A 27,861-nucleotide genomic window follows, 5' to 3' on the forward strand; every position below is an offset into this window, starting at 1 on the left:
AGGCGATTTGCATTCTGGGATAATGCGAGGGCAGCAAGATAGTGGAAGTTAATGAAGTTTAGAATCTAGAAACCTACTTTGAGTTTCAGTCCTACCTAACACTGCCTGTATGACTTTGGGCAAGTCATTAACGTTTTTGAGTTTCAATTTCTTCATTTGTTTAATAATCAATATATAGGCTTAGGACAAATTAAATAATGTATGCAAAATTGTTTTGTAAGCTAGGATGTGCTATAAATGTCACCGGTGTAGAGCAAAGATAGTTACTGTTCAGTCATTCCAAAGAGTGAACACAGTTAGCCATCCCCATTTCCTACCCTAGATCCCCTGACCAAGTGGATTGATCCGGTTATACCAAGCATTACAGTCAACTCAATGATTAGGTTACCTCAATTAGAGCTTCCAAAAGCAAACTCTAAACAGACATCTAAGTCTGTTAATCTGTTAATGAGGTGTGACTCTTAATTATTGTTTATTAAATGTGACACTTATTTACAGAACTTGGAGAATCAGATCTGGAGGGAATCTTACCTAATTTCACTCTGCTTTCAATCAGGACTATATTAAATGTGAATTAGCCCTGACAGATGGCTGTTGAATTCTCTTTCTAAATTTTTTAAAGAATATTTTACAGTTTTTCTCTAATTTCTTTTAGTAATTTAACAGTTCTTATGCTAAGTTCTTCCTTAGAGCTGACCCAAATCTTAGTTGTAATTTTAAGGCCTTTCCTGGCTCATGCCTGTCAGTACTGAAGATGGAGAACAGCTGGTCAGCAACCTTGTGCTAATCATCCTTTGTATATTTAAAGCAGAGTTACTCAGTTCCACTCCCTCGCTCCACCCCCTCCCACCACTGAATTCATCAGCTAGTATTCTCTGAATCATTCATGGTGATGACACCTGTCTCCCACCCCTCCCTCAGACACTTGGCTGTTTCAGGCAGCTGGGCAGAATGTGTTGTCACTGGCCACATGGACTTGGAGAGAATCCGGCTGCTTTCTTTCCTCTTTTACTCTGTTCATAATCTTTAGCCTTCTAATAAAAACCCGTAACACTGTTTGATGGAGTTTTGCAAGGATACTTATCATACGTTGCTTTGAAAGTTAGACCTCCCTGGTGACTTAGTGACTCAGCCAGACATATCATTAAGCTGCTACTTTGCCTGCTAAAAATAACATTGATTGATATCTCTGGTTTATTGGACTTCATCTTGGAAGACGTGGAGCTGAAACTCTCCTGAGTGGAGTGTGTGTTCAGAAGCACACTAACAGTTTGAAAGAGTTTAATGGTGTCCCCAGTGCTCTAAGTTGCATTTGGGAGTAAGTGACCACTGAGGAGAATTGAGCTCATTCAGCTTATCCCATGTGGTTTCAGAGTGGATCCTGGTTTTAATCTGAATGTGTATGCTTTTGTGTCTCCATAGGTTTATTACCCAGAGCTGTTGGTCTGGATCAATCAAGAACCATTTCCAAACAAGGAGATGGAGGGAAGGCTTCCTAAGGTAAGATCCCTAGATGCCATTTTGTTAACACTGTTTTCAATATAGAAACAGTTGTTTAAAAATATCAGAGCTTTTTCCTTTTTCATTTTAACATCCATTATAGGCTGCTATAACAACCTATTAATCTGACACTATGATGACCTTGGAAATAACATACTTTTTAAAAATATCCTAAAGTTTTATGACTTAAAGTTCACATTGTCTTCCTTTCTTGATAAATCAAAAGCAAATTTTCATTTAAAACATGGAATCAGTTTATCAAGTATACACTTCACAAGTTTTTAAATCTGTTTCATTCCTGGTTAGACAAACTCAAATACAATGATCAAACTAAAAGATATCTTAAAAGTATAAGATGATGACATAATTGTCTGCTAATAATGTCTGAAGGTCTGATACAAGATTATCCACTAAGCAAAATGGGAGGAACAAAAAACTGTTACATTCCTTTCTTCTAATTTTTAAGCCTAAAAAACATTTTGTAAACATGGTTTCATTGTTCTGACATCATAGGTGTGGCAGTTCTCTGTCTGAAGAATATCTGTAAAATTTATATTTTTGATTTTAGCATAATTTCTGAAACAAACAGTAACAACTATTTACCAGTTGTTACTAGATATTGGACTTTGCCTGTTAGGGTAAATACTTTTTTGACCTCAGGCAGGAAGAGTGTTCTTTTTACCAATGACTTGCTGATTTTGCAATTAATAAAGAAAAATAGAATCCACTGAAAATAAAATTTCTATTTAAAAGTGTAATTGACTAATGGTGAGGTCTCCCCCAGCTATTACTAGTATTTCAATGTTTAAGCAATTATTTTATTTATACTAAATAGTCTCAACAATTGCCTATCTTACACAGGCAGGCAGAAACTGAAGAGGTTGTATCAACTGGCAGTTTGCACTGAAAGAAAACAATCTTAAATCACTTTTAATCTTGCAGAGTATTTTTGAAGGTCAAGGTTGAAATCACTGGCAGCAAAGTAGGTGAACAAAATGGTTTGGCCCTGCCTGAACTAAACTTGCACTGATTTGTAGAGTTGGAGTGGAAGAGAGCTAAAATAGTAGCGCTTTCCTTAAAACACACCCACACCTCACCAACAGCACACCAACAGCAACAGCAGTATAACTGTAGACATACATCACTGTGCCAGATCAGGGCATAATTCTCTTAAGGAGCTGAGGGCAAGATGTGAAAACAAGGCAAGGTCTAGCCTTTGCATTAGTTCTTGACTCATTCAAGCATCCAAAGGTCCTCTCGTTGATACTGATGACATAGGGGCAAGACTAGGCATAATTCCTCAATATAATCAATGGTGCCTCCCCCTACTCTTAGAAAGCCAGCTCTGGGGTGCTAGGTCTTGCCCCACACAAAGAAAGACATGCTCCCCTGGGTGGGCAAAGTGGATCATGGTATTCTGGTCTTCTGCTATTTTAAGTTCTTCCTTCTCTAAATTTGTGAATAATATTTTAAGCATAGTGTATTTGGTTTTTTTCCAGAAGTTTCCTTCTAGAAAAGCATATCTTTGCATAATTGTAGGAAAAATAAACTTGACTAACTTGGTCCCAAGCACATTATTGAGTAACTGGGAATTAATTTCCTAGTAGTCATCCGTCAGAAGGGCTGATCCACCCTGAGGCACATTAACTGGCATGACTTCTAGGACAGCGGGGCTGTGGGAGCCACTGGACACATCTGCCCCCAACCCCTAGCCTCTTGAATTACTCAAATCTCTCAGTTCTGTAGGCACAATATGTGCTGGATGAGAGAGGAACTATTTTCTCCATGGATGGACTTTTTTTTTTTGGCTTGAATTCTTATAAGGTCTGACTTCTGGACTAAGAAGACATCTTTGTGTCCCGTCTTCAAAATGCCTCCTCCACTTATCTCAGGAGCCTAAAATTCCTTTAGTGGGGGCAGAAAGCCTATTATTTAAAAAAAATAGTGGGAGGGGGAGGAGGAGTACAATCAATCAGGGGAAGCGGATTGAAATCTAGTAAATCCAGGACTCCACAGGGAGGATGTACAGAACTCTGTCTCCCCAGGAGCCCCTGACCCCGACGGCATGTTGAGTTCTGTCCCTCGGGCTGCTTTAGCAGCACACACTTCCCTGTGGGCCTTACTACCATTGCCTCATTAGGGTCCAGTCTGTATGACTGTCTTCCACACAGCAAGTTAATGAAGGGTGAGATGGGCTGGGACTGTTTTTCTGTTTCAGTCTCTAAGCTTAAAATCAAATGAAGTACTCCAGCCATAGTAGGCACTCAGAATATGAATAATGAATGAAGAAATGTGTATCTCGGACCTTGAAACAGAAAAAATAATAAGAACGGTAAATTCAAATCTGAAATAATCTTCACTTTCTTTTTTTCTGGAAGTGCCTCTTCCCAAATCCTCAGCTCTTCATTTTGTTTTATTATGTATGTTTCATGGAGGTAGAGGGTTATTAGTACTGAGACTGAGATTTAAATAGAGAGATACACTAATGTTCTGTGTATTCACTTTCAAACAGAGTAAGTGTGAACTGGAGTTTTTTTGTTTTTTGTTTTTTTAACTGGAGCTGTTCTAAGGCAAGGTTACACAAGGCAAGAGTATAATTGTTGAGTTAACATTGACCAACTTTTGGTTTTAACAATCAACAGCCATTGAACTCTTCATTTGTCCAAAACCTAAGTTTGTCCTATCCTGAACCATGGTAACTGGTTGACTGACTGGGAGGTGAGGTGGGGTCAGAATGGTAGCACTACTTTAAAGACACTGGGATTACAGTAGATGTCCTTTTTTTTTTTTTAATTTTGGCATTGTGTACCAAAATTCCAACATTGAAATTATTTTCACAACTGCAAGTAACTACCCAATATTATGCTTTTAGAGACTGAATCTAGAGCCTTAAAGGTGTATGAGTAGTGAATTATATTTGTATTTAATTTTCTGCTTTGGTCCCATTGGTATTTAGTGATAGCAAAACAAGCTCTAAAATCACAGCCTAAGATTGGAGTATTAAAGTGCCTCATGGTTAGATTTCATATATATCCAGGAAATGTTGTGTGCTCTCAAAGTCTGAGACAAAATCGAAGCAAACCAGATGTTTAATACAGAAAAATCTATATATTAAGTAAGACTTTATAAAGTTGAATTATCTGTTGTATTTAGTTCACCCCTGGATTGCTGAAAATATTCAGTTTCAAGTTGTTTGAAATTGAAACAATTGAAATTGAAAGAAATTCAGATGTGATAATTTATAGGTCACAAAGTAAGATTATCCCTTTAATCCAAGTACTTACATCTAGTCAAATTGCCTTATTAAAACTGTCGTGTTAGAACATGTGACTTAAACAAAAAGAAAAAATAAATACATCTTTTAAACTCAAAACATAATTTTTTCCAAAACAATATCAGTAATTAAAACTAAAAGACTATCTCAAATATTCACTACGTTCATACCTGAACAGGGCATACAATTCATCTGTGGTAAACTAAGACCTTCACTGTGCATCACTGGGCAGGTGAGCTTCACCATGCCTCTGCTGTCTGGTTGTCATGGAGAGCTCCTCTCTACTGTTGCCACTGCAGCAGTGTGTCCAGGGAGCTGCATGGTGGTGGATCAGCAGTCACACTGAAACTGAGTTATTCTAGTCAGAAACAAACAAAAAACCTTACTCATCAGGATTGTGAGGAAAGACTTAGAATAGCCCCAGTCAGTCTAGATGAGCTGACTCTCACTCTCTTCTGGCTTTGGTTTCCCACTAGCCCCCTCTTTCCTACAACTGCTGTCTGGGCACCTTCACATGATTTCCCTCCCAGACACTTACCATCTTTGGTACCCATTTATGGCATGTGCCAGTGGCATGTAGAAGAAGCATAAGATTTATGCAAATTGAGATGGTTTTAAATATTTTTATTACTTATTAGAAAATAGATCATGACTCTTCATCACACCCACTGGACTTTTTTTTTTTAAAATTATCAATTGACACTCCTGTGAGTATCTATCACCTAGTCTAAGATTGGTCCCTACCCGATACTAGAAACTGTCCCCAGAAACCTGACTCTGGGGAATGCTGCCTCCCACATGGCTGGCACTGCCATGACAGAAGCACTTCATTCTACTGAAGCAAAAATGGCCAATGTTTAATTACTCTATTTCCTTACAGACCTAATATTTACATTCAGGTGAACTGTGTTTAATATGTAAACTCAACAGCAAGAGTAAAATGTGGTCTGGGCAGGAAAAGCAAAATTTTAAAAAATGGTTTCAGAAGCATGACTAATTTTGTCTTTTGTGTGTGGCTCTGCCTGCTTTGCAGGGAAGACTTCCTGTCCCCAAGGAAGTGAACCGGAAGAAGGATGATGAGACAAACGCTGCCTCCCTGCCTCCACTGGGCAGCAATGAACTCCGCTCCCCAAGAATCAGTTACCTCCACTTTTTTTAATCGTAACACCTCCATTTGTATTACATATGGTGTATGGGTATTGATGAGGTCATGGTATCATATATGGGATTTTTTTCTGTGTAAATCATCAAGTATAAGAAGAAACTATGGGACTCTGAGCCTTGCTTTAGAGAATTTACAGTGGACAAATAGGTATCATCAAACCAGTTTTTAATCATTCTGACTCAAGTGAAAACGCTCAGAATTTCACACTGTGAATCCACGTTTACAACCCTTACAGGTGGGCCTTCAGGCCTGGTTCGCTACAACAATGTCTTCCACAACTCAAACTCCCACCGCGCTCACACAACCGGTCCACTCCTGCCTTTTCACTCACTCACACAGCTCCCGACTGCTTCTTGCAGAGGCTGAGAGTCCCCCCCTTTTTTTTTCATTTAGATGTAACAAACCTAGTAGTTTATGTTCATCAATTGTCTGTATATCTCTATATTTTATCCATGTACTCTTTTGATGTATAGAAGTAGTTTGAAACTCATTGTTTCCTTGTGGTAAGTGACCGAGATGCTGCCACAGGACCTGAGACACTGATGAATGGTGCTATTTTGGACTTTCAACATGCTCCTTGGCGAGGTAGCTCTGATGGAGTTATTTTTTATTTCCATGTTCTAAGAAGGTGTTGGTACTCTGTTTCCCTGAATGTTGTTCTCTAGACTGGATTGACTTGTTTTCCTTGTGTCTTCAGTGTGGCTTTCTCCCTCAGTGTTGTAGGTTGAGTAAATGCTACCAGAGTGTGAGAGACGATGTCTCGTTGGCTGGCACTTACAGACATGCAGTCACGGTAGCGGGAGCAATCACAAAACTGTAATTTACTTACCAAATCTCTTCCTTTCCGTAGCCTCGCCTGCCTGACTTAGAGAAAGAAAAGCAATAATTTTACAGGCATTTTGAGGTGTCTCTTTGGGTTCTTTGTTTGAAAGGACATTTGGGGAAACAAAGAGCAAAACCTTTTTAAGTAAATTCCCCTGAAAAAATCCAAAACACTGGCATCTGAGTAGGAATATGAAAATGACATCCTCTCCAAATACTAAATTGGAAAACAATGTCTTTCCAAAATAATTGTACTTTTTTGAAAGGCAGAGCACTCCTTTTTTGGCAATTTTGATAAGCAAGGTGTAGATTTACATTTTTGTTCTTGCTCCCAATGAAATGGATAAACAAAAATAAAATACCATCTACTCATGGAATGTTGTTGTGTTAGCCAGTCTGAAAGCCCACCTTAATTTTTATATAACTGTCTTTTAGCTCTTCTTTTGACAGGGCAGGCCTTGTTCTGAACTGTTCCGCTTCTGACTGTTAAACACCGATGACGCATGCGCTGCACTTCTTCGTTTTCTTCTTGCTCCCCCATTGGCCTGAGTTTCTTGTGCATTCCTCCTCTCCCTCCTTCATTAGGTATATCAGCTGTGTAAATAGAGCAAGAAAACAGTATTCTGCATCTGTGGCATTTATGTAGAATTGCAGTTGTGTACTGCTGAAAATGCAGGCTTTTGTAACAATGTGATCTTTACTGATGCACTCATGACAAGTACCCAATGTATTTTAGCTATTTTAGTAGTATTTGTTCAATAAATATGCAAGCTGTAAGGTAACTGTCTGATTTGGCTCATCATTGAAGAGGACTATTTTTGAATGCCTTCTCTGGTTCTTGCTAATTCATGTGTTCCCAGAGCCCCAGAAGTCAGGCCAGCAAACCCAAGGGCAAATATCAAAAGAGAGAATCAGCTCTGCCATTCATGCGTTTTCCCTTTTGAGGATTTTATGAGATTAGGGGCTAGGCAGTGGCTCATTAAGATGATATTTGCAGAGCTGCCTCTGGACACAAAGGAGAATTAGACCAAGATCCTTTTATTTCTACACGTTTTCTCCCTTCCAAGGCATTCCCATACACTTCAAAACTTATTCTCACTCCTTGCCATTAAGACCCACTCTGCGGTATTCTTTATCCCTGCCAAAAGAGATCTGACCTCACTTCTTCATGGAATATTTGCACTTTTACTCAGACAAAAAGCTTAAACTTGTAAGAGGATAAAAATTTGAGACAGAATTTAAAGTCATTAAGGCTTAGTTCTTGTGTACCCAGATACCTGGAACCTACAAGATGACAAAGTGATGATTATCAGAGCCTTCTAGAGGTCTCATGTGACCCTGAAACCTGGCAATTCAGGGGATTTATGCACTCCCTGTGCATGAGAAATGTCTTCTGGTCTCTCCTTGTCCATTATGGAAGTGAAACTTTAACTTGGCTTGTATTAAAGTTGCTTACTTGGCTGGTTGCGTTCAGATACTGCAGTTTCACCTCAACAGAGACTAAGGAACAGACCTCTAAGATTAAAGCCAGAGAGAGACAAGAGGAGCTAAAGGTAACATTGCCCCTGCAATGGGAGCTCAGCCTCTGGAGAGTGAGCATCAGATGCTCTCTGAGAAATCTTGGGTCTTGATATGTGTGTTATGGCAGGAAGAACTTTTAAATTGGGGGGTTACTGAGCTGAATTTGAAATTAATGCACCTCTCAGGTTTTGGTTAAGTTTCCTATTTACCCTAAACTTTTAATCTCATTAAGAGAAAGGAACCTTGGGGCAGATCTAAATTAACTGTTTACCAGATCATTAAAATTTGTTCAACCTGAAGGAAAATTCTTAAAAATGACATACCACCACCTTTTTGGCTATTAACCGCTGGCTATAATAAGTCTTCCTTAAATTTAATTACCTTTCTTTAAAAAAAATTATTTAAAAAAAAAAGCCATCATCTGAAGACTTACCTGGGGCTAGACAATCTGCTCCCAATATAGTTTTGTCCACGGCTGTGTGCAGGATGCCTCAGTTCTTCTACTCATGAGCGTCTCTCCAGTGCTGCTTGAGTGTCCCCATAACTTCTGGCTTCCTCAAGAGCAAGTAATTAAAAAGAGCTGGGAACAAGCCAAAAGCTATGACTTCTTCTCAGAAGTCACCATCATCTATCATATTCTATTCATTAGAAGCAAGTCACTAAGTATAGCCCATACTCAAGGATAAAGGAAATTAGTTTCTACCTCCTGAGAGGAGGAATACCACAGAATTTATGGACATATTTTAAAATTAGCACATGATCTGAAGTTAAAGAGCTCAGGGTAATTATAGGTCAGGGTTTGGAAGAAAGGCTGAAACTAGCATCACAGCTACTTCTTTCTATGGAAATGTTTTTACAGTCTTTGGAAGCGGCATATGAGGAGAGCATCCAGGAACTGGGATTTCATAGCCTCCATTTATTAATCCAAGTTCTGTTAGCCCCAATACTAATATTTAGAGAATGTTATGAGAAGCTGTAAAAACAGGGGAGCTGGAAGAAATGATGTTTAAAGTTCCATCCAACTCTATGGATTGTGGAGTGCGCTGATGACAATTCCTCAGCCTCCATAAAGGTTGAAGTAGTAACTGACTCTGCACTTTAAGCTTGAAAGACTCGTGTGAGGATCCAGCAATGTCTTGTGAAGCATTAATAACTACTGAGACAGAGCTAAGAACTGGAGAAATAGCTGGGCTCACCTCGGAAGACCCAAACTTTGATTTAAGACTGATTTGTTCTCTCACCACAGGCAAACATAACACCATGTTGCCTTTGGGAGGAGACTGCTAACAACCATTGAGCAGACTTAACCTGGAGACTTGTTTTTCAATGTGTTGTATAAAAATGTTTACTTAATTGCTGACATTTACAAATCAAGAGATTTCATGTGAATATCTAGATAGAAAAGTGGAAAATATAGCAACAGTGGGGTTGGAGCTGAACAGCTGCCTCCACCTGTGGATGAAGCATGTCCTCTTTTATCAAACTCTCATCACCTCTTTTCTTACATCCTGTCTTCTTCATTCATTTATATCATCTGCTTGCCTTTGTTGGTATGGCAGTTAGCAACACTAATCATCTGGTTTGGGAAGGATGGTGCTGCCCTTACTTTCACTAAAAAAGGGCCAGGAGACCTTTTGCACTCACTGATAGCAGGAACATGCAGGATGAACACCAGATTGGAATTGGAGGTCCCTCAATGCCACCCAGAACTTCTCTGCAGCAATTCCAACTCAACCTCTCTGGGCCCTCTTTAGAATCCTTTGGTTATCCTCCTCCAGGGATTGAAATCCCATGATAAACAATCTTGGATTGGGTCAGGTTAAGCTGTATACAGGTATGACTGATTCATGATTTTCAAACTGAGGTATGCATACCTAAAGATATGTGATGACTTCACAGATTGCATGCTCAAGGACAGTATTCAGGAATTTAATTTTCAGATCCTCTATAAACACTATACTCTTTCCTTAAATTGATCTGCTGAGAATGAGTTTCTTTTCCCACATAAAAAATGATATAGGACTGGATTTGGTGGCTCACGCCTGCAATCTCAGCATTTTGGGATGCCAAAGGGGGAGGTATTTGGGGGGCAGGTGGATCAACTGAGGTCAGGAGTTCAAGACCAGTCTGACCAACATGGTTGAACCCTGTGTCTACTAAAAATACAAAAATTAGCCAGGTGTGGTGGCACACATCTTTAATCCCAGCTACTCAGGAGGCTAAAGCAGGAGAATCACCTGACTCTGGGAGGCAGAGGTTACAGTGAGCCAAGATGGCACCATTGTACTCCTCCCTGGGCAACAAGAGCAAAACTCCATCTTGAAAAAAAAGGAAATAAAAAAAGATACAGGGCTACCTATCCCAAATCTTAATATGACACATTGCTCTTAATATGACACCAAAAACCTCAGATACAGCCAACGAGGGAAAGGTTTGATGATTAATCATAAATCCATAGAGCCCCGGGCTTTCACCTTTTATACACATGTTAAAGCTGATTATGTTAGATAATGCAGAAATTGGGTGTTTGGACTCACAAATAGATTTTCAGAATTCAGATATAAAATAAAGTGGAGTGATGATAATAATGACAATATTGATTTAACGCCTTATTTTCTTTTCCTGACTTGTCAAAGTACTTGCCGTTAAGGGAGAGCCACGAGAAAGTGAAACAAAGAAACTCAGTAGATGGCAGTGAATGCCAAAAATGTCTTCTGCATATAATTGTTAGCAATTATTTCCCATTATTGTCAATATCCTTCCCTAGGATGTATCTTGACTAAGAAGAAAAGTAACTTGGAAGAGCTAAAGCAGTATAGATTTGCCATGCTCATTATTTTAAATGTAACCAGAATGCCTTCTGGCAATGCCAAATTTTTACAAGATGCAATAACCCAAGGATAAAAAGCTTTCACATGGCTTCTTTCAGATTTTATGTGCATTCATTGATAAAGTTGACAGAACCCACTGTATCAAACCATAACATGAAACATTTATTCAAGTATATTCAATTCTTGTCTTAGTCTGTTTTCTGTTGCTGTAACAAAACACCAGACTAGATAATTTATTTTTAAAAAGCAGCATTCAGCTCATGGTTCTGGAGACTGGGAAATCCAAGAGCCTGGTGTTGGAATTTGCTCAGAAACTGCTGAGGGCTTTCTTGTTGTCTCAAATTGTGATAGAAAGGAGAAGAGGCAAAACGTGGATTTCAACTCAGGTCTCTCCTCTTGTTAGAAAGCCATGGACTATCATGGGTCTACCCCATCAACTTCATGAATTTATGGATTAAGTTTCAACACATGAAATTTGGGGAATACATTCAGACCATAGTTGTTTCTACCATTTTATCTTATAAAATATTTGTTGTTTAACCATTCACCAAAGCCAGTCAGCAATATTCAACACCTGCACATAATTTTACTAGAGATATGCCATGCCTTTTATCATTTTCCTGCCTTATATGAGAAATAGTGTATTGATCATCTTGTTTTTATAACTTAAACATGGAACAATTAGTTATATTAGATCTTTATTATTTTAATTGTTTTTAGTGATCAGTTTCACAAGATACACTTTTAGTTCTCATTGATTTTTATAATATTCCTCAAAATAGCTATTTAAATTCAAAAAGGAAAAACTTTTTCTAACAGAAATTGCATCTGATCTGGCTGACTGGTTTGACAGTAAAGACTGGCCCTGCTAATGAGATTTTATGACAGATATTTTTTATAAATGAGTTAAATCTGCAACTCCAAATTAGTGGCAGTACATTTAAAATAATAAATGAGATCAACACGTTTTAGCAAAAAGCAATGTTTTGGCAAATGTGTAATAAAACTAAAAATTTGTTTATTTTTCCTGCCATTTCTGGTGATACGGGTTTTAAAAGGTGGGCCTAAGTATAGGTGTTACAGCATAATTAAAAATAATTTGATAAATCTTAGTAAAGCTCTCTTTGTGTACTTCCCAGAAATTAAGAAAGTAAATTTATTCACGTTGCTGGAGAAGAAATCTTTTTGCCAGTCAGGTGCTTTCTAATTCACTGTTTAAAAGAAATGAAGGACTTTATCAAATAGTCATGTGACCAAAGATTAAAAATGCTTTTGCTAATAGACCATTAGGTAAATGTTGGCATATAACATAGAATGAATTCAAAGAACTGAATTACATTGTTATAATAAAACACTTTCAATTCCTTCAACTTACATCTATAAAAATGAAAAATAGAAATAGGATTGATACTGACCCTTATTTCAGCAATAAGTAATGTTCATCTACAGATAAATGAAGTAATTGAAAAAAAGTTTATCATCTCATCAAAGGATGCATTTGAAATATAATTTTACTTTTTGTATTTACTAATATGTTTATATTGTATCAGTAGTATATTGGTAATAATTCAATTGCATAGATTTTTTAATGTTTAGAGCTTTATGGTCACAGGAAATAAAAGTAAAAAATTGAATTTAGCTATGTTAAAATTGCAGGTAACTGTGACATGGTAAGCAGTATTTTCAAACAAAATTATGTTACCTTAAGGTAAAGTTCTTTGGAGGAAGTTGAATAAAAACTTAAGTTTGAGTAGAAAAAGAAAGTCAAATTTCTAAAAGTTACAGAAGTATTTGATTTTAAAAATGGAATGATGGTTATCCATTATCATGGTGTTTAGATTCAACTGTATACATTATAGGAGAAATTCAACTTTCATTTTAACACGAAAACATTTATAATATGCCCCGAATTACATCCTTTAAAGTGTCTAAATTTATGGTGAAAAACATCACTATTCCTAAAAATTACATGACAGTACACACTTCATTACAATGCTTTTAGGGGATACAGAAGCAAAAGAATTTGAAAACCTCTGAGCTAGACAAGAAACCCAGGTGCTATGTTTTGAGGCAGTCACTCTTGGTCAGAAATACTTCCCATCTGGTCTCAATGCCTGAAAATTTCTCACGTTAATTCCTCCGGGTCTTGGAAAAGCACCAGTGAATTCTGATGGGAAAGGAAAAGAAAGGTCCAGACTGTCATTGGTCAAGCAGGACAAGCTGGATGGCTTGGAGGCACTGACCACACACAGGGGAGTGATGAAAGAGGGTCCCAGAGAAGATGTCTTCCTGGGCTGCAAGTTCAATGAGTCTATAAAAGATCGGCAACTCCTCTTAGAGCCTTTACATCATTCCTCCTTGACAAAGTCAAATCTTTTCAGTGCTATTTTTTTATTTCTCTAGATTCTTCATCATATCTTTATCCAGCATATTCAAAAGAGCTGCGTCAATGACTCCTCCCATAGGAGAAGGGGGCCCAAGTTAGTGAGAGAAGTGGGATTACACCTCAGGTCGCAACCCCATAGTACTTGAGATCCCAGTACTCCTAAGAAAAGCCTGTACAGCAGCAAGCAGCTCACAAAATCAGAGCAGAAAAAGAGGGTCATCTTTTCTTTTATTACATGTCTCCATTAGGCTTACTTCTGAGCATAACTCATAGAAGGAATATGAAATTAATCTATTCCCTTGCACAGTAAACTGTGCCATTAATGGATGGCTTAGCTATAACCAAGATATCCACGTGGCTATGTGAAAGCCTCATAGGAAGAGAATTCTAATTGCTTCTCGGCCTTTTGGCTAAGATCAAGTGTAGTGGAGAATTCTAAGAATGCATTAATTTGCCAATTTCAAGTTGAGCAGCTTTAATTGTTAGTAGCAAACTTTCTGAGACCAATGCTCCTATTAATTTCCACCAACACATTGGTCCTAGCTGAGCTCAGAGGCTGCACAGAATAAGCTGGCTCTCTCTCTAGTGCAACACCCTTCACATCCCGCTCCCCATGTCCTTTTAACAATCTCAGTTCCTACAGGCAGTTTTTCTGTGACTGTTTTCTGGGACTTTCACCACCACTACTGCCCTTTCACACAGAATCTTGTTTGCGACTGACCCAGCTTCCTTTTAAAAATGACAGCTGAGGCCTGGAAGGAATCAATGACATAGGTGTCCACTGGAGGAACACTGTATAGTGCTGTGGTTGTTAGGGGTTTCTAAGACATAACTAAGTAGAAGGGAGTTACAAGTCCTATAAATGTCTCAACATCTGCTGTACAGCCCCATGTACTCTGTTGCACCTAACACTTTGGGCAGTCCCAATCCTGAGCCAGGTCTTCACTAGGGTCCTATATTAGTTTGTTTCCACACTGCTGTAAAGTACTACCTGAGATTAGGTAATTTATGAAGAAAAGAGGTTTAATTGAGTCAGTTCTGAAGGCTTAATAGGAAACAGACCGAGAAGCCTCAGGAAATTTACAATTATAGTAGAAGGCAAAGGGGAAGCAAGGACCTTCTTCACATGGTGATGAGAGAGAAAGAGAGTGAAGTGGGGCCAGAAGTGCCACACACTTTTAAACCATCGGATCTTGTGAGAACTCTATCAAGAGACAGCACTAGGGGTATGGGGATGGTGATAAGCCTTTAAAAAGTACCCTTATGATCCAATCATCTCCCACCAGGCCCCGCCTTTAACACAGGGGGATTACAATTCCACATGAGAGTTGGTCAGGGACAAAGAGCCAAACCATATCAGCGCCTAACTGTAGTGCTGATCTCATGACACCCTGAAACAAGGGGAGACACTCACTTCTTGGGAGCCACAGACCATCTCCTGTTTTCTCTTTTCTCTGGGCTCTGTGACAATGCTACTGGATAACTGGGAGAAGGGAGGAACTCCTTGCAGGCAAGGAACCTGTCTCACTGGCTCATTTCTCAAAATCCCTGGGCCAGTCTTCGAAGAGCAAATGTTCCCCACAGAGCTGACGGATGCTGCTTTCTAAGACAGAAAGGTAACTGGAACATTCTCATTTGTCATTAATAGCTAGGATTTGTTTTGGTGGATGTGATAATGAAGAGATATTTCATGTGTGTTCTTGAACAGGACAATTAGCTCAGAGGGACATTTAAAGAAAGTATGACAGCAGCACCCAGGAAGGGTGTGAAAATAGCTGCTTTCTTTTTTTGCATGTGTAAGACACTTGAGGGGTTGTCATATATATCATTTCACACATGGGCCTTCCACAACACTATGAGGTCGCCATGGTTATCTCAGCTGAAGGATAATTAATTGCTCAGAGTGAAATTTCTTACTAGGATGGTACAGCTAATCTTTACCTTTTCCATGGTACCACTTAGGAAATCTAACCTTGACATTCCAACTTCTCTTTTTTTCATGATCTTTCTTAGGGTATTAGAAGAACATTAGAAACTAAGAAAAGTAGTCTCCAGAGAAACAGAACCAATAAGATTTATTATAAAGTACTGCTTCACACAATTATGGAAGCTGAGAAGTCCCATGATCTGCTATCTTCGAGCTCGAGACCAGAAAAGCTAGTGGTATTGTTTGAAAGCCTGAGAACCAATAGTGTAGGCTGCAGTCCAGGTCTGAAGGCCTGAGAACCAGGAGTACCAAGGACAGATGACTGATGTCCTAGCTCACGCAGTCAGGTAGAAGGAAGGTGATTCCAAATTCCTCTGCTTTTTTGTTTTATTCAGCCATCAATGGATAGAATAATGCCACTCACACTGGGGAGGGCCATCTGCTTTACTCAGTTTACCAATTCAAATGCTAATCTCTTCCAGAAACACCCTCACAGATACACCTGAAAAGAATGTTTAATCAATCAAGACATCTGGGTCCAGTCAAGTTTACACATAAAATTAACCACCATACTTCCCTCACGTGTAAACTGACTCGCAAAAAGTATCTGTAGTTCTTTCAACAGAAAAACTGAAAACACTTGTCTTGGTTGTTATAAATGTATTTGTATAATAGAACCCTTAAACCAAAGAAGAGGGTGCTAATGGTGAGATTTCAGGCATCAAAGATGGGAACTGAGAAACATGCGGCAGGATTTTCACCCCTACATGGCAGAGAAGCTGTGGTCTTCTCGGAGCCTGACTTTCAGTAGACTGGTGTCAGCCAATTGTTCCTGGGCAGGAGCCCTCATGGCAGAAAAGCTTCTTCCCCTAGACTCTAGACTTCTACAGTGTATTTATGAAGTGGATGTGTGTACCATCTGGTTGGGACATCTGTCACTGTGCTGATCTGCAGGGCTGATTCAACTAATCTAGCTGGTTAGGTGGCTGTCCCCATTCTCCCTCACTACTCCACACAGCTTTCCCCCGAAGTCTACTAATAGTAGACAAAAACAAATTCACCTTTTACTCTTTGAAGGAAGGAACTGAAGTGACAGCTTTTTCTTCTTCCATGTCCCACATTATGCCATGTAAGGCATAAAAAGAGCCAGCCTTTGTCCCAAAACTCTAGGCATGACAGAAGCAGCTGTTCAAAGCTCACACCTGACTCCATCTCTTATGTGGTGTTACCTGGGCTCCATCCTCTCTAGTCAGCCTGCATCTTCCTTGTTCTTATGGTGAAGTGGGGAGAGGGACTTTGTCCTGCTGGTTGACAGAAGACCTTTTTCTGATATAGGCATCAATGTTACAACTCCCACCTCAGTCATCTTCATAATCTCAGGCCAATGAGTATTTCTGTCCTTTCTCTATCAGTGACATGTCAAGAACAAAAAGCATTATATATGGTGATTCTGAGAATTACCAGTCTTTCCTTGATCCATGATAATTTATGTTAAGGAAGTAACGATGATAACTCTGAACCAGCCAATGATGTTTATGCAGAAGGTGTCTGAGTAGGTAAGGCATAAGTCACTACCAGAGCAGAAAAATGGAGAGTAGTGTGGGAGGGATTTTCCCCTTTCTGCAGGCCCACATGAGTTAGCTAGAAGTCAGAAACAGCATTGGCCCGGCTCTTAACCAGCTGTTCTTTTATCTTGACCAGGTTTTTTCTCATTCGTTGAATAGGAAGAATAATACCTGCCTGTCTACTGGAAAGGCCTGCTATGAGAATAAAAGGCGTGTTCCCAGAGGAGTGGGTGTGTGGGTTGTACATTTTTTGTGACCACTAAATGAGAGGTGAAGGAATGAAGGAAGGGTAGGGGAAGGGGTGACAGGCCTGTGGCAATCATCCAGGTAGACAGCCTAGGAGATAGAGTATGGGAAAGGTCAAGATGGTGGAACTCACAGGGGCAGGAACAGGAAGGAAGGCAAAAAAAAACACACACAAAAAAAACTTCAAGCAGGTGACATTGTGTGTTAACTGCAGCAAGCCCTTTGGGAGATGAGGAGAGGAGAAAATAAAGACAAAAGTCTGCAGCCTGCATCCAATTTTGTTCTTGAAAGTACATGGAGAAATAGAGATAGAAGGCCAAGAGCAGAGGCAGCTTCCATGGGCTGGGGGGGTGTGGAGTGAGGAAGTAAATGGTAGGAAGACCTTCCATATTCCAGAGTAGGTTCACGCCAGAATGATGGCTCACAGAAGTGTGATGTGGAAAGCCTGGCTATTGCTCAATTTGATGAGCCCTAGGGGCTATGTTTTGCCATCTTATTCTCACAAACAGAAAATTTGAGGAAGGTCTCACACAAGTAGAAGTGCCGAGTTCACTCTGAGCATTAGTGGAACCAGAATTTTTGGGGAAACTACCTATTTAAACCAAAGGAACCATGAAACCTATTGAAACCAAAGCTTCAGGAGTTGGATGATCAATACAGAAAACTTTAATCATCACAGATAAACCATCTTCTTCGGAGATAGTAGTCTCTGGTCAAAAAAAAATTCATCTAATTCCAGTAATGAGTCTATTCCAAGTGCTTGAGATCATAGCACAATAACAGGGCAGCTGAGATGGCTGGCATTTTCAAGAACTTGGCATAAAAGGAGGGCTGGAACTGAGCAGGATACGTGTACCCAGAATACAAAGAAACTACCTGGGATGATATAAGAAGCAGAGGCACTAAAAGGACTTATGGGGGAAGGAGACAGATAAGGAGGAAAGGTGATGTGTGCAGAAAAATAAACATCAATAAAGCCAGACTATTCACAAAAAGATCAACAATAAATCTATAATTAGAAGATGGTTCCCACTGAAGAAAAATACTGGGAAGTATCAGTCGTACCAGGGAGTAAACCAAGCTCATTCTGGGAAGAAGCCACTTGGAATGAGTAGAAAAGGACGGACGTGCCCTAGCAAAAGTTGCAGCATGTAGATCATCAGGCAGAGGATGTCAGGAAGAGAAAAGGAAAAGGAGAATCTGAACTCAGCTTTGGAAAGGGCAGAGGAAAAGTTACATGATCATATCAGTCTGTGCAAAAAAACCATCTGCTGGAATTCAAAACCCCTTCATGAAAAAAGATTCTACGAAAAATAGAAATAGAGGGAATTTTCTCAACTGGATTAAAAAGCATCTACAAAAAACTACAACTAAATTATACTTAATAGTAAAAGATTAAATGCTGTACCCCCTAAGATTAGGAACAGAGTAAGGGTATCTGCTCTTACTTCTCTGATTCAGTAGAGTGCTAGCCAGGGCAATAGGGTAAGAAGATACAATAAAGGGCAGATTGAAAAGGAAGAAATAAAACTGTTCTGATTTGCATATATCACAATGATCTATAAAGAAAATTCCAAGGAATCTACACAAAAGATTTCTACAGCTAATAAATGAGTTCAGCAATGTTGACAGATAAGAGATAAACAAAAACAATTTATTTCTATATACCATCAGTGAGTCCATGGACCCAAAATTAAAAATAAAATATCATTTATAATCACCCAGCATAAAAGAAAACATTTTGATGTAAATCTAACAAAACATGCACAGGACTTATATAATGAAAACTACAAAATGCTGATAAAACAATCAAAGAATATTATAAACGTAGAGATAGACCATGTTCACAGATTGGATGATTCCATATATTAAAGATGTCAATTCTTTTCAAATAGATGTATAGCTTTAACACAACTTCTATCAAAAAATTAGGCAAATAGTATCAGCAAGACTGTTTGTACATACAGACAAGAGTATCATAAAATTATACGTTAAGGCAAAGGAACTGGAATAGCTAAAAGAATTTTGATAAAAAAAAGAAGGAATGAGGCTATGAAATTTCACTTTTATAACTAAAAGACTATGTAATATTTGCAAGGGGATACATTTGTAGATCAATGGAACAAAACAGAACCCAAAAGAGACTTAAACATATTTGCCTGGAGGATGTTTAATAAAGACAGAAAGGCATTTCAACAGACTAGGAAAGACAGCCTTTTTAAGAAAAGGTGCTAAAGCAATTGGACATCCATAAGAAAAACAAATGAAACTACCTGTTGGACAACTTATATGAATATTAATTCAAAATGGATCACAAACTTAAATGTAAAATATAAACTAAAATTTTTGAAAAACACATAGAGCAAATATTCAAAATCTAAGTCTAGGCAAGGAGTTCTAAAACGACTATAAAAGCTTGGCGCATGAAAGTATAAATTGGATTTCATAAAAATTAAAGTCTTATGTGAAAGACTCTATTAAGAGGTTGAAAAAATAAGATACAAATTGGGTAAAAATATTTGCCAACAAGATTTGAAAAGAAATGGTATGTAGAATATGTAAGGGACCCTAAAAGTTCACCTATACTCACACATTGCTAGTAGGGACATAAAGTGGTGAAATAGTCTTGGTGATCACTTTGGCATTTCTCCAAAAATTAAACAGAATTATCATATGACACAGCATTCAACTCCTGAATATAGGCCCAATAGAAATGAAAATATGTGCATACAAAACATGTGAATGTTCATAGCAGCATTATTTATAATAAACCAAAATTGGAAACGATTTAAATTATCAATAAACAGATAAACAAAATGTGGTATATCCATACAATACAATATTATTCAGGCATAAAAAGGAATGAAGCACCAATACGTGCTACATCATGGACAAATCTTGAAAATATGAGTCTAAGTCGAGGCAAGGTAGTCATAAAAGGTCACATATTGTATGATCTCATATATATTTAATGCCCAGGATGGGCAAATCTATAGAGACAGAACATAGCTTCAAGGTTCTTATGGTATAAGGGAGGAAGAAATGGGAAGTGACTGCTCATGGGTTTCTTTTGGGGCTGATTAGCTTGTTCTGAAATTATAGAATATTAGAGGGTTATGCAACCTTTAGAATATGCTAAAACTACTAACTTGTACATTTTTAAAGGGAGAATTTTATGACATACTAATTATTTATCAATTTTTAAAAGTTAAACAGTAAACAAGGCAAACAACTCAATCCTAAATTGGCAAAAGACAAATGAGATTTCACCAAAGATAATATGCAGATGGCAAATACCTACATGAAGTTGTTCAACATTATTAGCTATTAGGGAAAAGCAAATAAAAACCACAATGAGACATCACAACACACCTATCAGAACAACTAAAATAAGAAATAGTGACAACACCAACTGCTGATAAGGATGAGGCAAACCTGGATCACTCATTCATTGCTGGTGGTAATGTAAAATGGGACAGCCCCTCTGGAAAACAGATTGGTAATTTCTTTAAAAGCGAAATGTACAACCAGCCTATGACCCAGCAATTGTACTCCTGGTGTTTCATTCATGTAAAAGCCTATACACGAATATTTATAGCAGCTTGATTCATAATAATCCTCAACTGGAAACAACCCAGATATCTTTTAATGGGCTAAACAAATGGGGTACACTTATACCATGGAATACTACTCGACAATAAGAAGGAATGAACTATCAATACATGCAACAACTTGAATGAATCTCCAGAGAATTCTGCTGAGAGAAAACAAGCCAATTGACTTCCGCCAAGATTGCTGAATAGAAACAGCTCTGGTCCCCAGGTCCCAGCAAGAGTGAACCAGAAGGTGAGTGATCTCCGCATTTCCAACTGAGGTACCAGGTTCATCTCACTGGGACTGGTTAGACACTGGGTGCAGCCCAAGGAGGGCAAGCCGAAGCAGGGCGGGGCATCACCTCACCAGGGAAGCACATGGGGGCCAAAAAACTCCCTCTTCCAACCAAGGGAAGCCACTAGGGACTTTTCCTGACACTCCAGCACTCTAGCTCAGATACTTTGCTTTTGCCTCGGTCTTCACAACCCGCAGACCAGGAGATTCCCTCCGGTGCAACACCAGTGTCCCGGGTTTCCAGCACAAAACTGGGTGGCCATTTTAGTTGCAGAAGTTTTTTTTTTTCTCATACCCCAGAGGCACCTGGAATGCCCGCCAGCCAGAACCACTCAGAAAAATAGGGGGCTGAAGCCAGGGAGCCAAGTGATCTGGCTCAGTGGGTCCCACCCCCAGGAAGACCAGCAAGCTAAGATCCACGGCTTGAAATTCTTGAAGCCAGGCACAGCAGTTTGAGCTCAACCTGGGACTTTTGAGCATCAAAAGTTGGGAGAAGGGCATCCACCATTGCTGAGGCTCAGGTAAGCGGTTTTAACCTTGCCTGTGTAAACAAAGTGGCCAAGAAGTTTACACAGCAACTAGGCAGAGCCCACAGCAGCTCAGCAAGGTATCTGCAGGCAGAATATGACTAGACTCCCTTCTTGCTGGGCAGAGCATCTCTGAAAAAAGGCAGCAGACCATCAGGGATGTATAAATAAAGCTCCCAACTTCCTTGGACAGAGCAGCTGGGAAAAGGAGTGGTTGTGGGTTCTGCTTCAGCAGACTTAAACATCCCTGCCTGGCAGCTTTGAAAGGAGCAATGGGTCTTCCAGCACAGCATGTGAGCTCTGACAAGGGATAGACTGCCTCTTTGAGTGGCTCTGTGACCCCTGGGTATCCTGAGTGGGAAACACCTCTTACAGGAGAGCTCTGGCTGACATCTGGCAGGTACCCTTCTGGGACAAAGCTATCAGAGGAAGGAACAGGCAGCAATCTTTGCTGTTCTGCAGACCCCGCTGGTGATTCCCAGGCAAGCAGGGTCTGTAGTGGACCTCCAGCAAACTCTAGCAGATCTGCAGCAGAGGGGCCTGTTAGAAGGAAAACTAAAAAACAGAAAGGAACACCTTCAATATCAACAGAAAGGATAAATCCACAAAGATGGGAAGAAACCAGCACAAAAAGGCTGAAATGACCAAAAGCCAGAACGCCTCTCCCCCTCCAAGGGATCATAGCTCCTCACCAGCAAGGGAACAAAACTGGATGAAGAATGAATTTGACAAATTGACAGAAGCAGGCTTCAGAAAGTGGGTAATAACAAACTTCTCCGAGCTAAAGGAGCAGGCTCTAACCTAATGCAAGGAAACTAAGACCCTTGTAAAAAGGTTAGACGAAATGCTAACGAGAATAACCAGCACAGAGAAGAACATAAATGACATGATGGAGCTGAAAAACACAGCACAAAAACTTCATGAAGCATACACAAGTTTCTTTTTTTCTTTTTCTTTTTCTTTTTTGGAGGTTTCAGTGGGATGGGAGAATCACAAGGAATCAGGTGTTCAGAGGAATGTATTGAGTAGAGGTGAGGAACTAGGATGTTGAAAAGTAAAAAAAGGAGAGAAGGAGAGGAAGAAAGAGGAAGAAAAAGAGGGAGAGAGAACAGGAATATTGCTTTATTCTAAAAATGGGTATTGATAATGGCCGATCAATATTTTGTGTATTTAAAATGGAGAACTCTATAAATATTTATTCAGTTTACTTTTTCCGGATCTGAGTTGAAGTCCTGGATGTCCTTATTAATTTTCTGTCTCATTGAGTCTAAATCTCGTTATGGGTCTTATGTATCCGGGTATTAAGATCTCTTATTGTTGCATTGATCCTTATTGTTGCATTGATCCACAGGTTTCAATAGCTGAATTGATCAAGGGGAAGAAAGGATATCAGAGATTAAAGATCAACTTAATGAAACAAAGCAAGAAGGCAAGATTTGAGAAAAAAGAGTGAAAAGAAATGAACAAAGCCTCCAAGAAATATGGGATTATGTGAAAAGATCAAATCTATGTTTGATCAGTGTACCTGAATGTGACAGGGAGAATGAAACCAAGTTGGTACTCTTCAGAATATTATCCAAGACAATGTTCCAAACCTAGCAAGGCAGGCCAACATTCAAATTCAAGAATTACAGCAAACACCACAAAGATACTCCTTGAGAAGAGCAGCCGAAGGCACATAATCATCAGAATCACCAGGGTTAAAATGAAAGAAAAAAATGCTAAGGGCAGCCAGAGAGAAAGGCTGGGTTACCCACAAAGGGAAGCTCATCAGACTCACAGCAGATCTCTCAGCAGAAGCCCCACAAGCCAAAGAGAGTGGGGGGCAACATTCAACATTCTCAAAAGAATTTTCAACCCAGAATTTCATTTCCAGCAAAATTAAGCTTTAGAAGTGAAGGAGAAATAAAATCCTTTATGGACAAGCAACTGCTGAGATTTCGTCACCACCAGGCCTGCCTTACAAGAGCTCCTGAGGAAGCACTAAACATGAAAAGGAACAACCAGTACCAGTCACTGCAAAAAAACATAACCAAATTGTAAAGACCATTGATACTATGAAGAAGCAGCATCAAAATGGCAGGAGCAAATTCACACATATTATTAACCTTAAATGTAAATGGGCTAAATGCCCCAATCAAAAGACACAGACTGGCAAATTGGATAAAGAGTCAAGACCCATTGGTGTGCTGTATTCAGGAAACCGATCTCATGTGCAAGGACTCAAAAAAGGACATAGGCTCAAAATAAAGGACAGAGTAAGATTTACCAAGCAAATGGAGAGAGAAAGAAAGGAGGAGTTGCAATCCTAGACTCTGATAAAATAGACTTTAAACCAACAAAGATCCTTCAATTGTGAAGCTTAGTTTGGCAGGATATGAGATTCTAGGCTGAAAGTTCTGTTCTTTAAGTATGTTGAATATTGGCCCCCACTCTCTTCTGGCTTGTAGGGTTTCCGCTGAGAGATCTGCTGTAAGTCTAATAGGCTTCCCTTTATGGGTAACCTGGCCTTTCTCTCTGGCTGCCCTTAGTATTTTCTCCTTCATTTCAATCCTGGTGAATCTAACGATTATGTGCCTTGGGGTTGCTCTTCTTGAGGAATATCTTTGTGGTGTTCTCTGTATTACCTGGGGTTGAATAGTGTCCTGCTTTGCTAGATTGGGAAAATTTTCCTGGATAATATCCTGAAAAGTATTTTCCAGCTTGGATTCATTCTCTCCATCACATTCAGGTACACCAATCAAACGTAGATTGGGTCTTTTCACATAGTCCCATATTTCTTGGAGACTTTGCTCATTCCTTTTCATCCTTTTTTCTCTATTCTTGTCTTGTCATTTTATTTCATTAAGTTGGTCTTCAACCTCTGATATCCTTTCTTCTGCTTGATCCATTCTGCTATTTAAACTTGTGCATATTTCACTAAGTTCTCGTGTCGTATTTTTCAACTCTGTTAGTTCATTTATATTCCTCTCTATATTGTCTATTCTTTTCAGCACTTCGTCAAACCTTTTTTCAAAGTTCTTAGTTTCTTTACATTGGGTTAGAACAAGTTCTTTTAATTCCCAGAAGTTTCTTATTATCCACCTTCTGAAGCCTACTTCAGATAATGGAACACAGTCCTTTTCCATCAGGGTTTGTTCCGTTGCTGATGAGGAACTGCAATCTCCTGTAGAGGGAGAGGGGTTCTGATTTTGGGTATGCCCGGCCTTCTTAGGCTGGTTTTTTCCCTTTATTATAAATTTATCCATCTGTTGTCTTTACAATTACCGCCTTTCTAATTGGGTTTCTGAGTCGATGCCCAATTTATTGATTCCCAATGCTGGGATTCAAGCAACCCACTGAGCCAGCCAAAATAGCAGCGATAAGACTGATGTGCTCTTCTGCCCAGGAATCTCTGGTCTGGCTTCCCTCTTGAGTCTGCAACAAGTGGCTCTGCCTTCCCGGAGCTCCAAACACTGGTCAGTAAGAGAACCAGTCCCGTTTACTCTGCATGAAGAGCTGCCGTGTCAAGGCGCCGGCAAAACCGCTGTGCCGGCCACAAGAGTCACGCTGGCGACCTGTGGGGCTCCTCCGCTAGAAATCTGCTGGTCCGTGAGCGACGAAAATTCATCTGAAAGTGTGGTGTCCTCTCGTTCTCTGAGCTTTCACTGGGAGCTACAATCCTCAGCTGTTAGTGATCAGCCATCTTGGATCTCTTTTTGATCTTTTATGAATCTTTTATGAACAAGCAAGTACTCAGAGATTTTATTACCACCAGGCCTGCTTTACAAGAACTTCTGAAAGAAGCATCATACATAGAAAGGAACAACCAGTATGAGCCTTTCTAAAAATATACCAAAAAGTAAAGAGCATCAACATAAAGAAGAATTTACATCAACGAATGGATAAAATAGCCAGTTAACATCAAATGGCAGTAACCCTAAATTTAAATCGACTAAATCCCCCAATCAAAAGATACAGCCAAAACCTAACAGTATATCCAAAGATACACAAAGACTCAAAACAAAGGGTTGGAGAAAAATTTACCAACCAAATGGAGAGCAAAAATAAATAAATAAACAAAAAGCAGGAGTTGCAATTCTCACATTTGATAAAATAGATTTCAAAGCAACAAAGATACAGTGGTAAAAGGATCAATGTAACAATAAGAGATCTTAATACCCAGATACATAAGACCCATAACGAGATTTAGACTCAACGAGACAGAAAATTAATAAGGACATCCAGGACTTCAACTCAGATCCGGAACAAGTAAACTCAATAAATATTTATAGAGTTCTCCATTTTAAATACACAAAATATTGATTGGCCATTATCAATACCCATTTTTAGAATAAAGCAATATTCCTGTTCTCTCTCCCTCTTTTCCTTCCTCTTTCTTCCTCTCCTTCTCTCCTTTTTTTACTTTTCAACATCCTAGTTCCTCACCTCTATTCAATAAAAAAAAAAAAAAAAAATTAACTGTCTTTTGAAACCCAGCTAGAATCTAGAGTTATTTCCTAGAAGTTCTCCTGGTAAGGCATGAGAGTCTAATAATTAAAATATGACCAGCCCAGTAAGGACATCTTTCCAGCTACCTGCAGCACACATTGAACTTACTTGGAAAAAGCATACCATTAAAAAAAAAGACAAAAAGAAGTCTATATAAATTAAACAAAAAAGGAAATTCTTCCTAGGTTACTAAGTATTTAGAGCTACAAACATATATAAAAACTAAAAAAAAAATTGTTGTAAAGCCATTTGAAAGGGAGTATACTTATCTGTAGCCACCTAAGTTATATTGTAGGGCAGAGTAAGCCTATTTGATCATATAATCTTGAAACCAGAATCATATTAGCCTCATAAAATAAAATAAAATAAAAAAAATAAACCAACAAAGATCAAAAAAGACAAAGAAGGGCATTACATAATGGTAAATGGATCAATGCAACAAGAAAAGCTAATGATCTTAAATATATACTCAACCAATACAGGAGCACCCAGATACAGAAAGCAAGTTCTTAACGACCTACAAAGAGACTTAGACTCCCACACAATAACAGTGGGAGACTTTAACACTCCACTGTCAATATTAGACAGATCAACGAGACAGAAAATGAACAAGGAAATCCGAGACTTGAACTCAGAACTGGACCAAGTGGACCTAATAGACATCTACAGAACTCTCCACCCCAAAGCCACAGAATATACCTTCTTCTCAGCACCACATTGCACCTACTCTAAAATCAACAACATAACTGGAAGTAAATCACTCCTCAGCAAATGCAAAAGAACGGAAATCATAACAGTCTCTCAGACCACAGTGCAATCAAATTAGAACTCAGGATTAAGAAACTCACTCTAAACCACACAACTACATGGAAACTGAGTAACTTGCTCCTGAATGATTACTGGATAAATAATGAAATGAAGGCAGAAATAAAGATGTTCTTCAAAACCAATGAGAACGAAGACACAACGTACCAGAATCTCTGGGACACATTTAAAGCAGTGTCTAGAGGGAAATTTATAGCACTAAAGGCCCACAAGAGAAGCAAGGAAAGATCTAAAATCAACACCCTAACATCATGATTAAAAGAACTAGAGAAGCAAGATCAAACAAATTCAAAAGCTAGCAGAAGACAAGAAATAACTAAGATCAGAGCAGATCTGAAGGAGATAGAGAACAAAAAACTCTTCAAAAAATCAGTAAATCCAGAGCTGGTTTTTTGAAAAGATCAACAAAATAGATAGACTGCTAGCCAGACTAATAAAAAAGAAAAGAGAGAAGAATCAAATAGATGCAATAAAAATGATAAAGGGGATATCACCACGGATCCCACAGAAATGCAAACTACCATTAGAAATTACTACAAATACCTCTATGCAAATAAACTAGTAAATCTAGAAGAAATGGATAAATTCCTGGACACTTACACCCTCCCAAGACTAAACTAGGAAGAAGCTGAATCCCTGAATAAACCAATAACAAGGTCTGAAATTGAGGCAGCAATTAATACCCTACCAACCAAAAAAAGTCCAGGACCAGACGGGTTCACAGCTGAATTCTACCAGAGGTACAAGAAGAATCTGGTACCATTCCTTCTGAAACTATTCCAAACAATAGAAAAAAAGGGAATCCTTTCTAGCTCATTTTATGAGGCAGCTTCATCCTGATACCAAAACCTGGCAGAGGCAAAACTGAAAAAGAAAATTTCAGGCCAATATCC

The 27,861-nt window shown here is 38.9% G+C and overlaps 1 protein-coding gene and 1 long non-coding RNA gene across 13 annotated transcripts in view; one reads left to right on the forward strand and one right to left on the reverse strand.

Moving 5' to 3' along the window:
* NREP (neuronal regeneration related protein) overlaps positions 1 to 7,543 on the forward strand; it is a 28,683-nt gene extending 21,140 nt beyond the window's left edge. For all 12 annotated transcript variants that reach the window (XM_054252063.2, XM_078365058.1, XM_078365061.1 and 9 more), the window contains 2 exons: positions 1,423 to 1,500; positions 5,808 to 7,543. In XM_054252063.2, the coding sequence (XP_054108038.1) occupies positions 1,423 to 1,500; positions 5,808 to 5,933 (204 nt within the window). In that variant the 3' untranslated portion in view covers positions 5,934 to 7,543. The remainder of the gene's footprint in view (positions 1 to 1,422; positions 1,501 to 5,807) is intronic.
* A 1,172-nt stretch (positions 7,544 to 8,715) lies between these two features.
* The window catches only part of LOC118151427 (uncharacterized), a 61,480-nt gene continuing 42,334 nt past the window's right edge, over positions 8,716 to 27,861 (reverse strand). Inside the window, exon 3 of the long non-coding RNA XR_004739728.3 lies at positions 8,716 to 8,862. This is a non-coding gene — a long non-coding RNA (uncharacterized LOC118151427). The remainder of the gene's footprint in view (positions 8,863 to 27,861) is intronic.

Source organism: Callithrix jacchus, chromosome 2 (genome assembly GCF_049354715.1).
Source record: "Callithrix jacchus isolate 240 chromosome 2, calJac240_pri, whole genome shotgun sequence".
In the NCBI taxonomy this organism is placed as follows: Eukaryota; Metazoa; Chordata; class Mammalia; order Primates; family Cebidae; genus Callithrix; species Callithrix jacchus.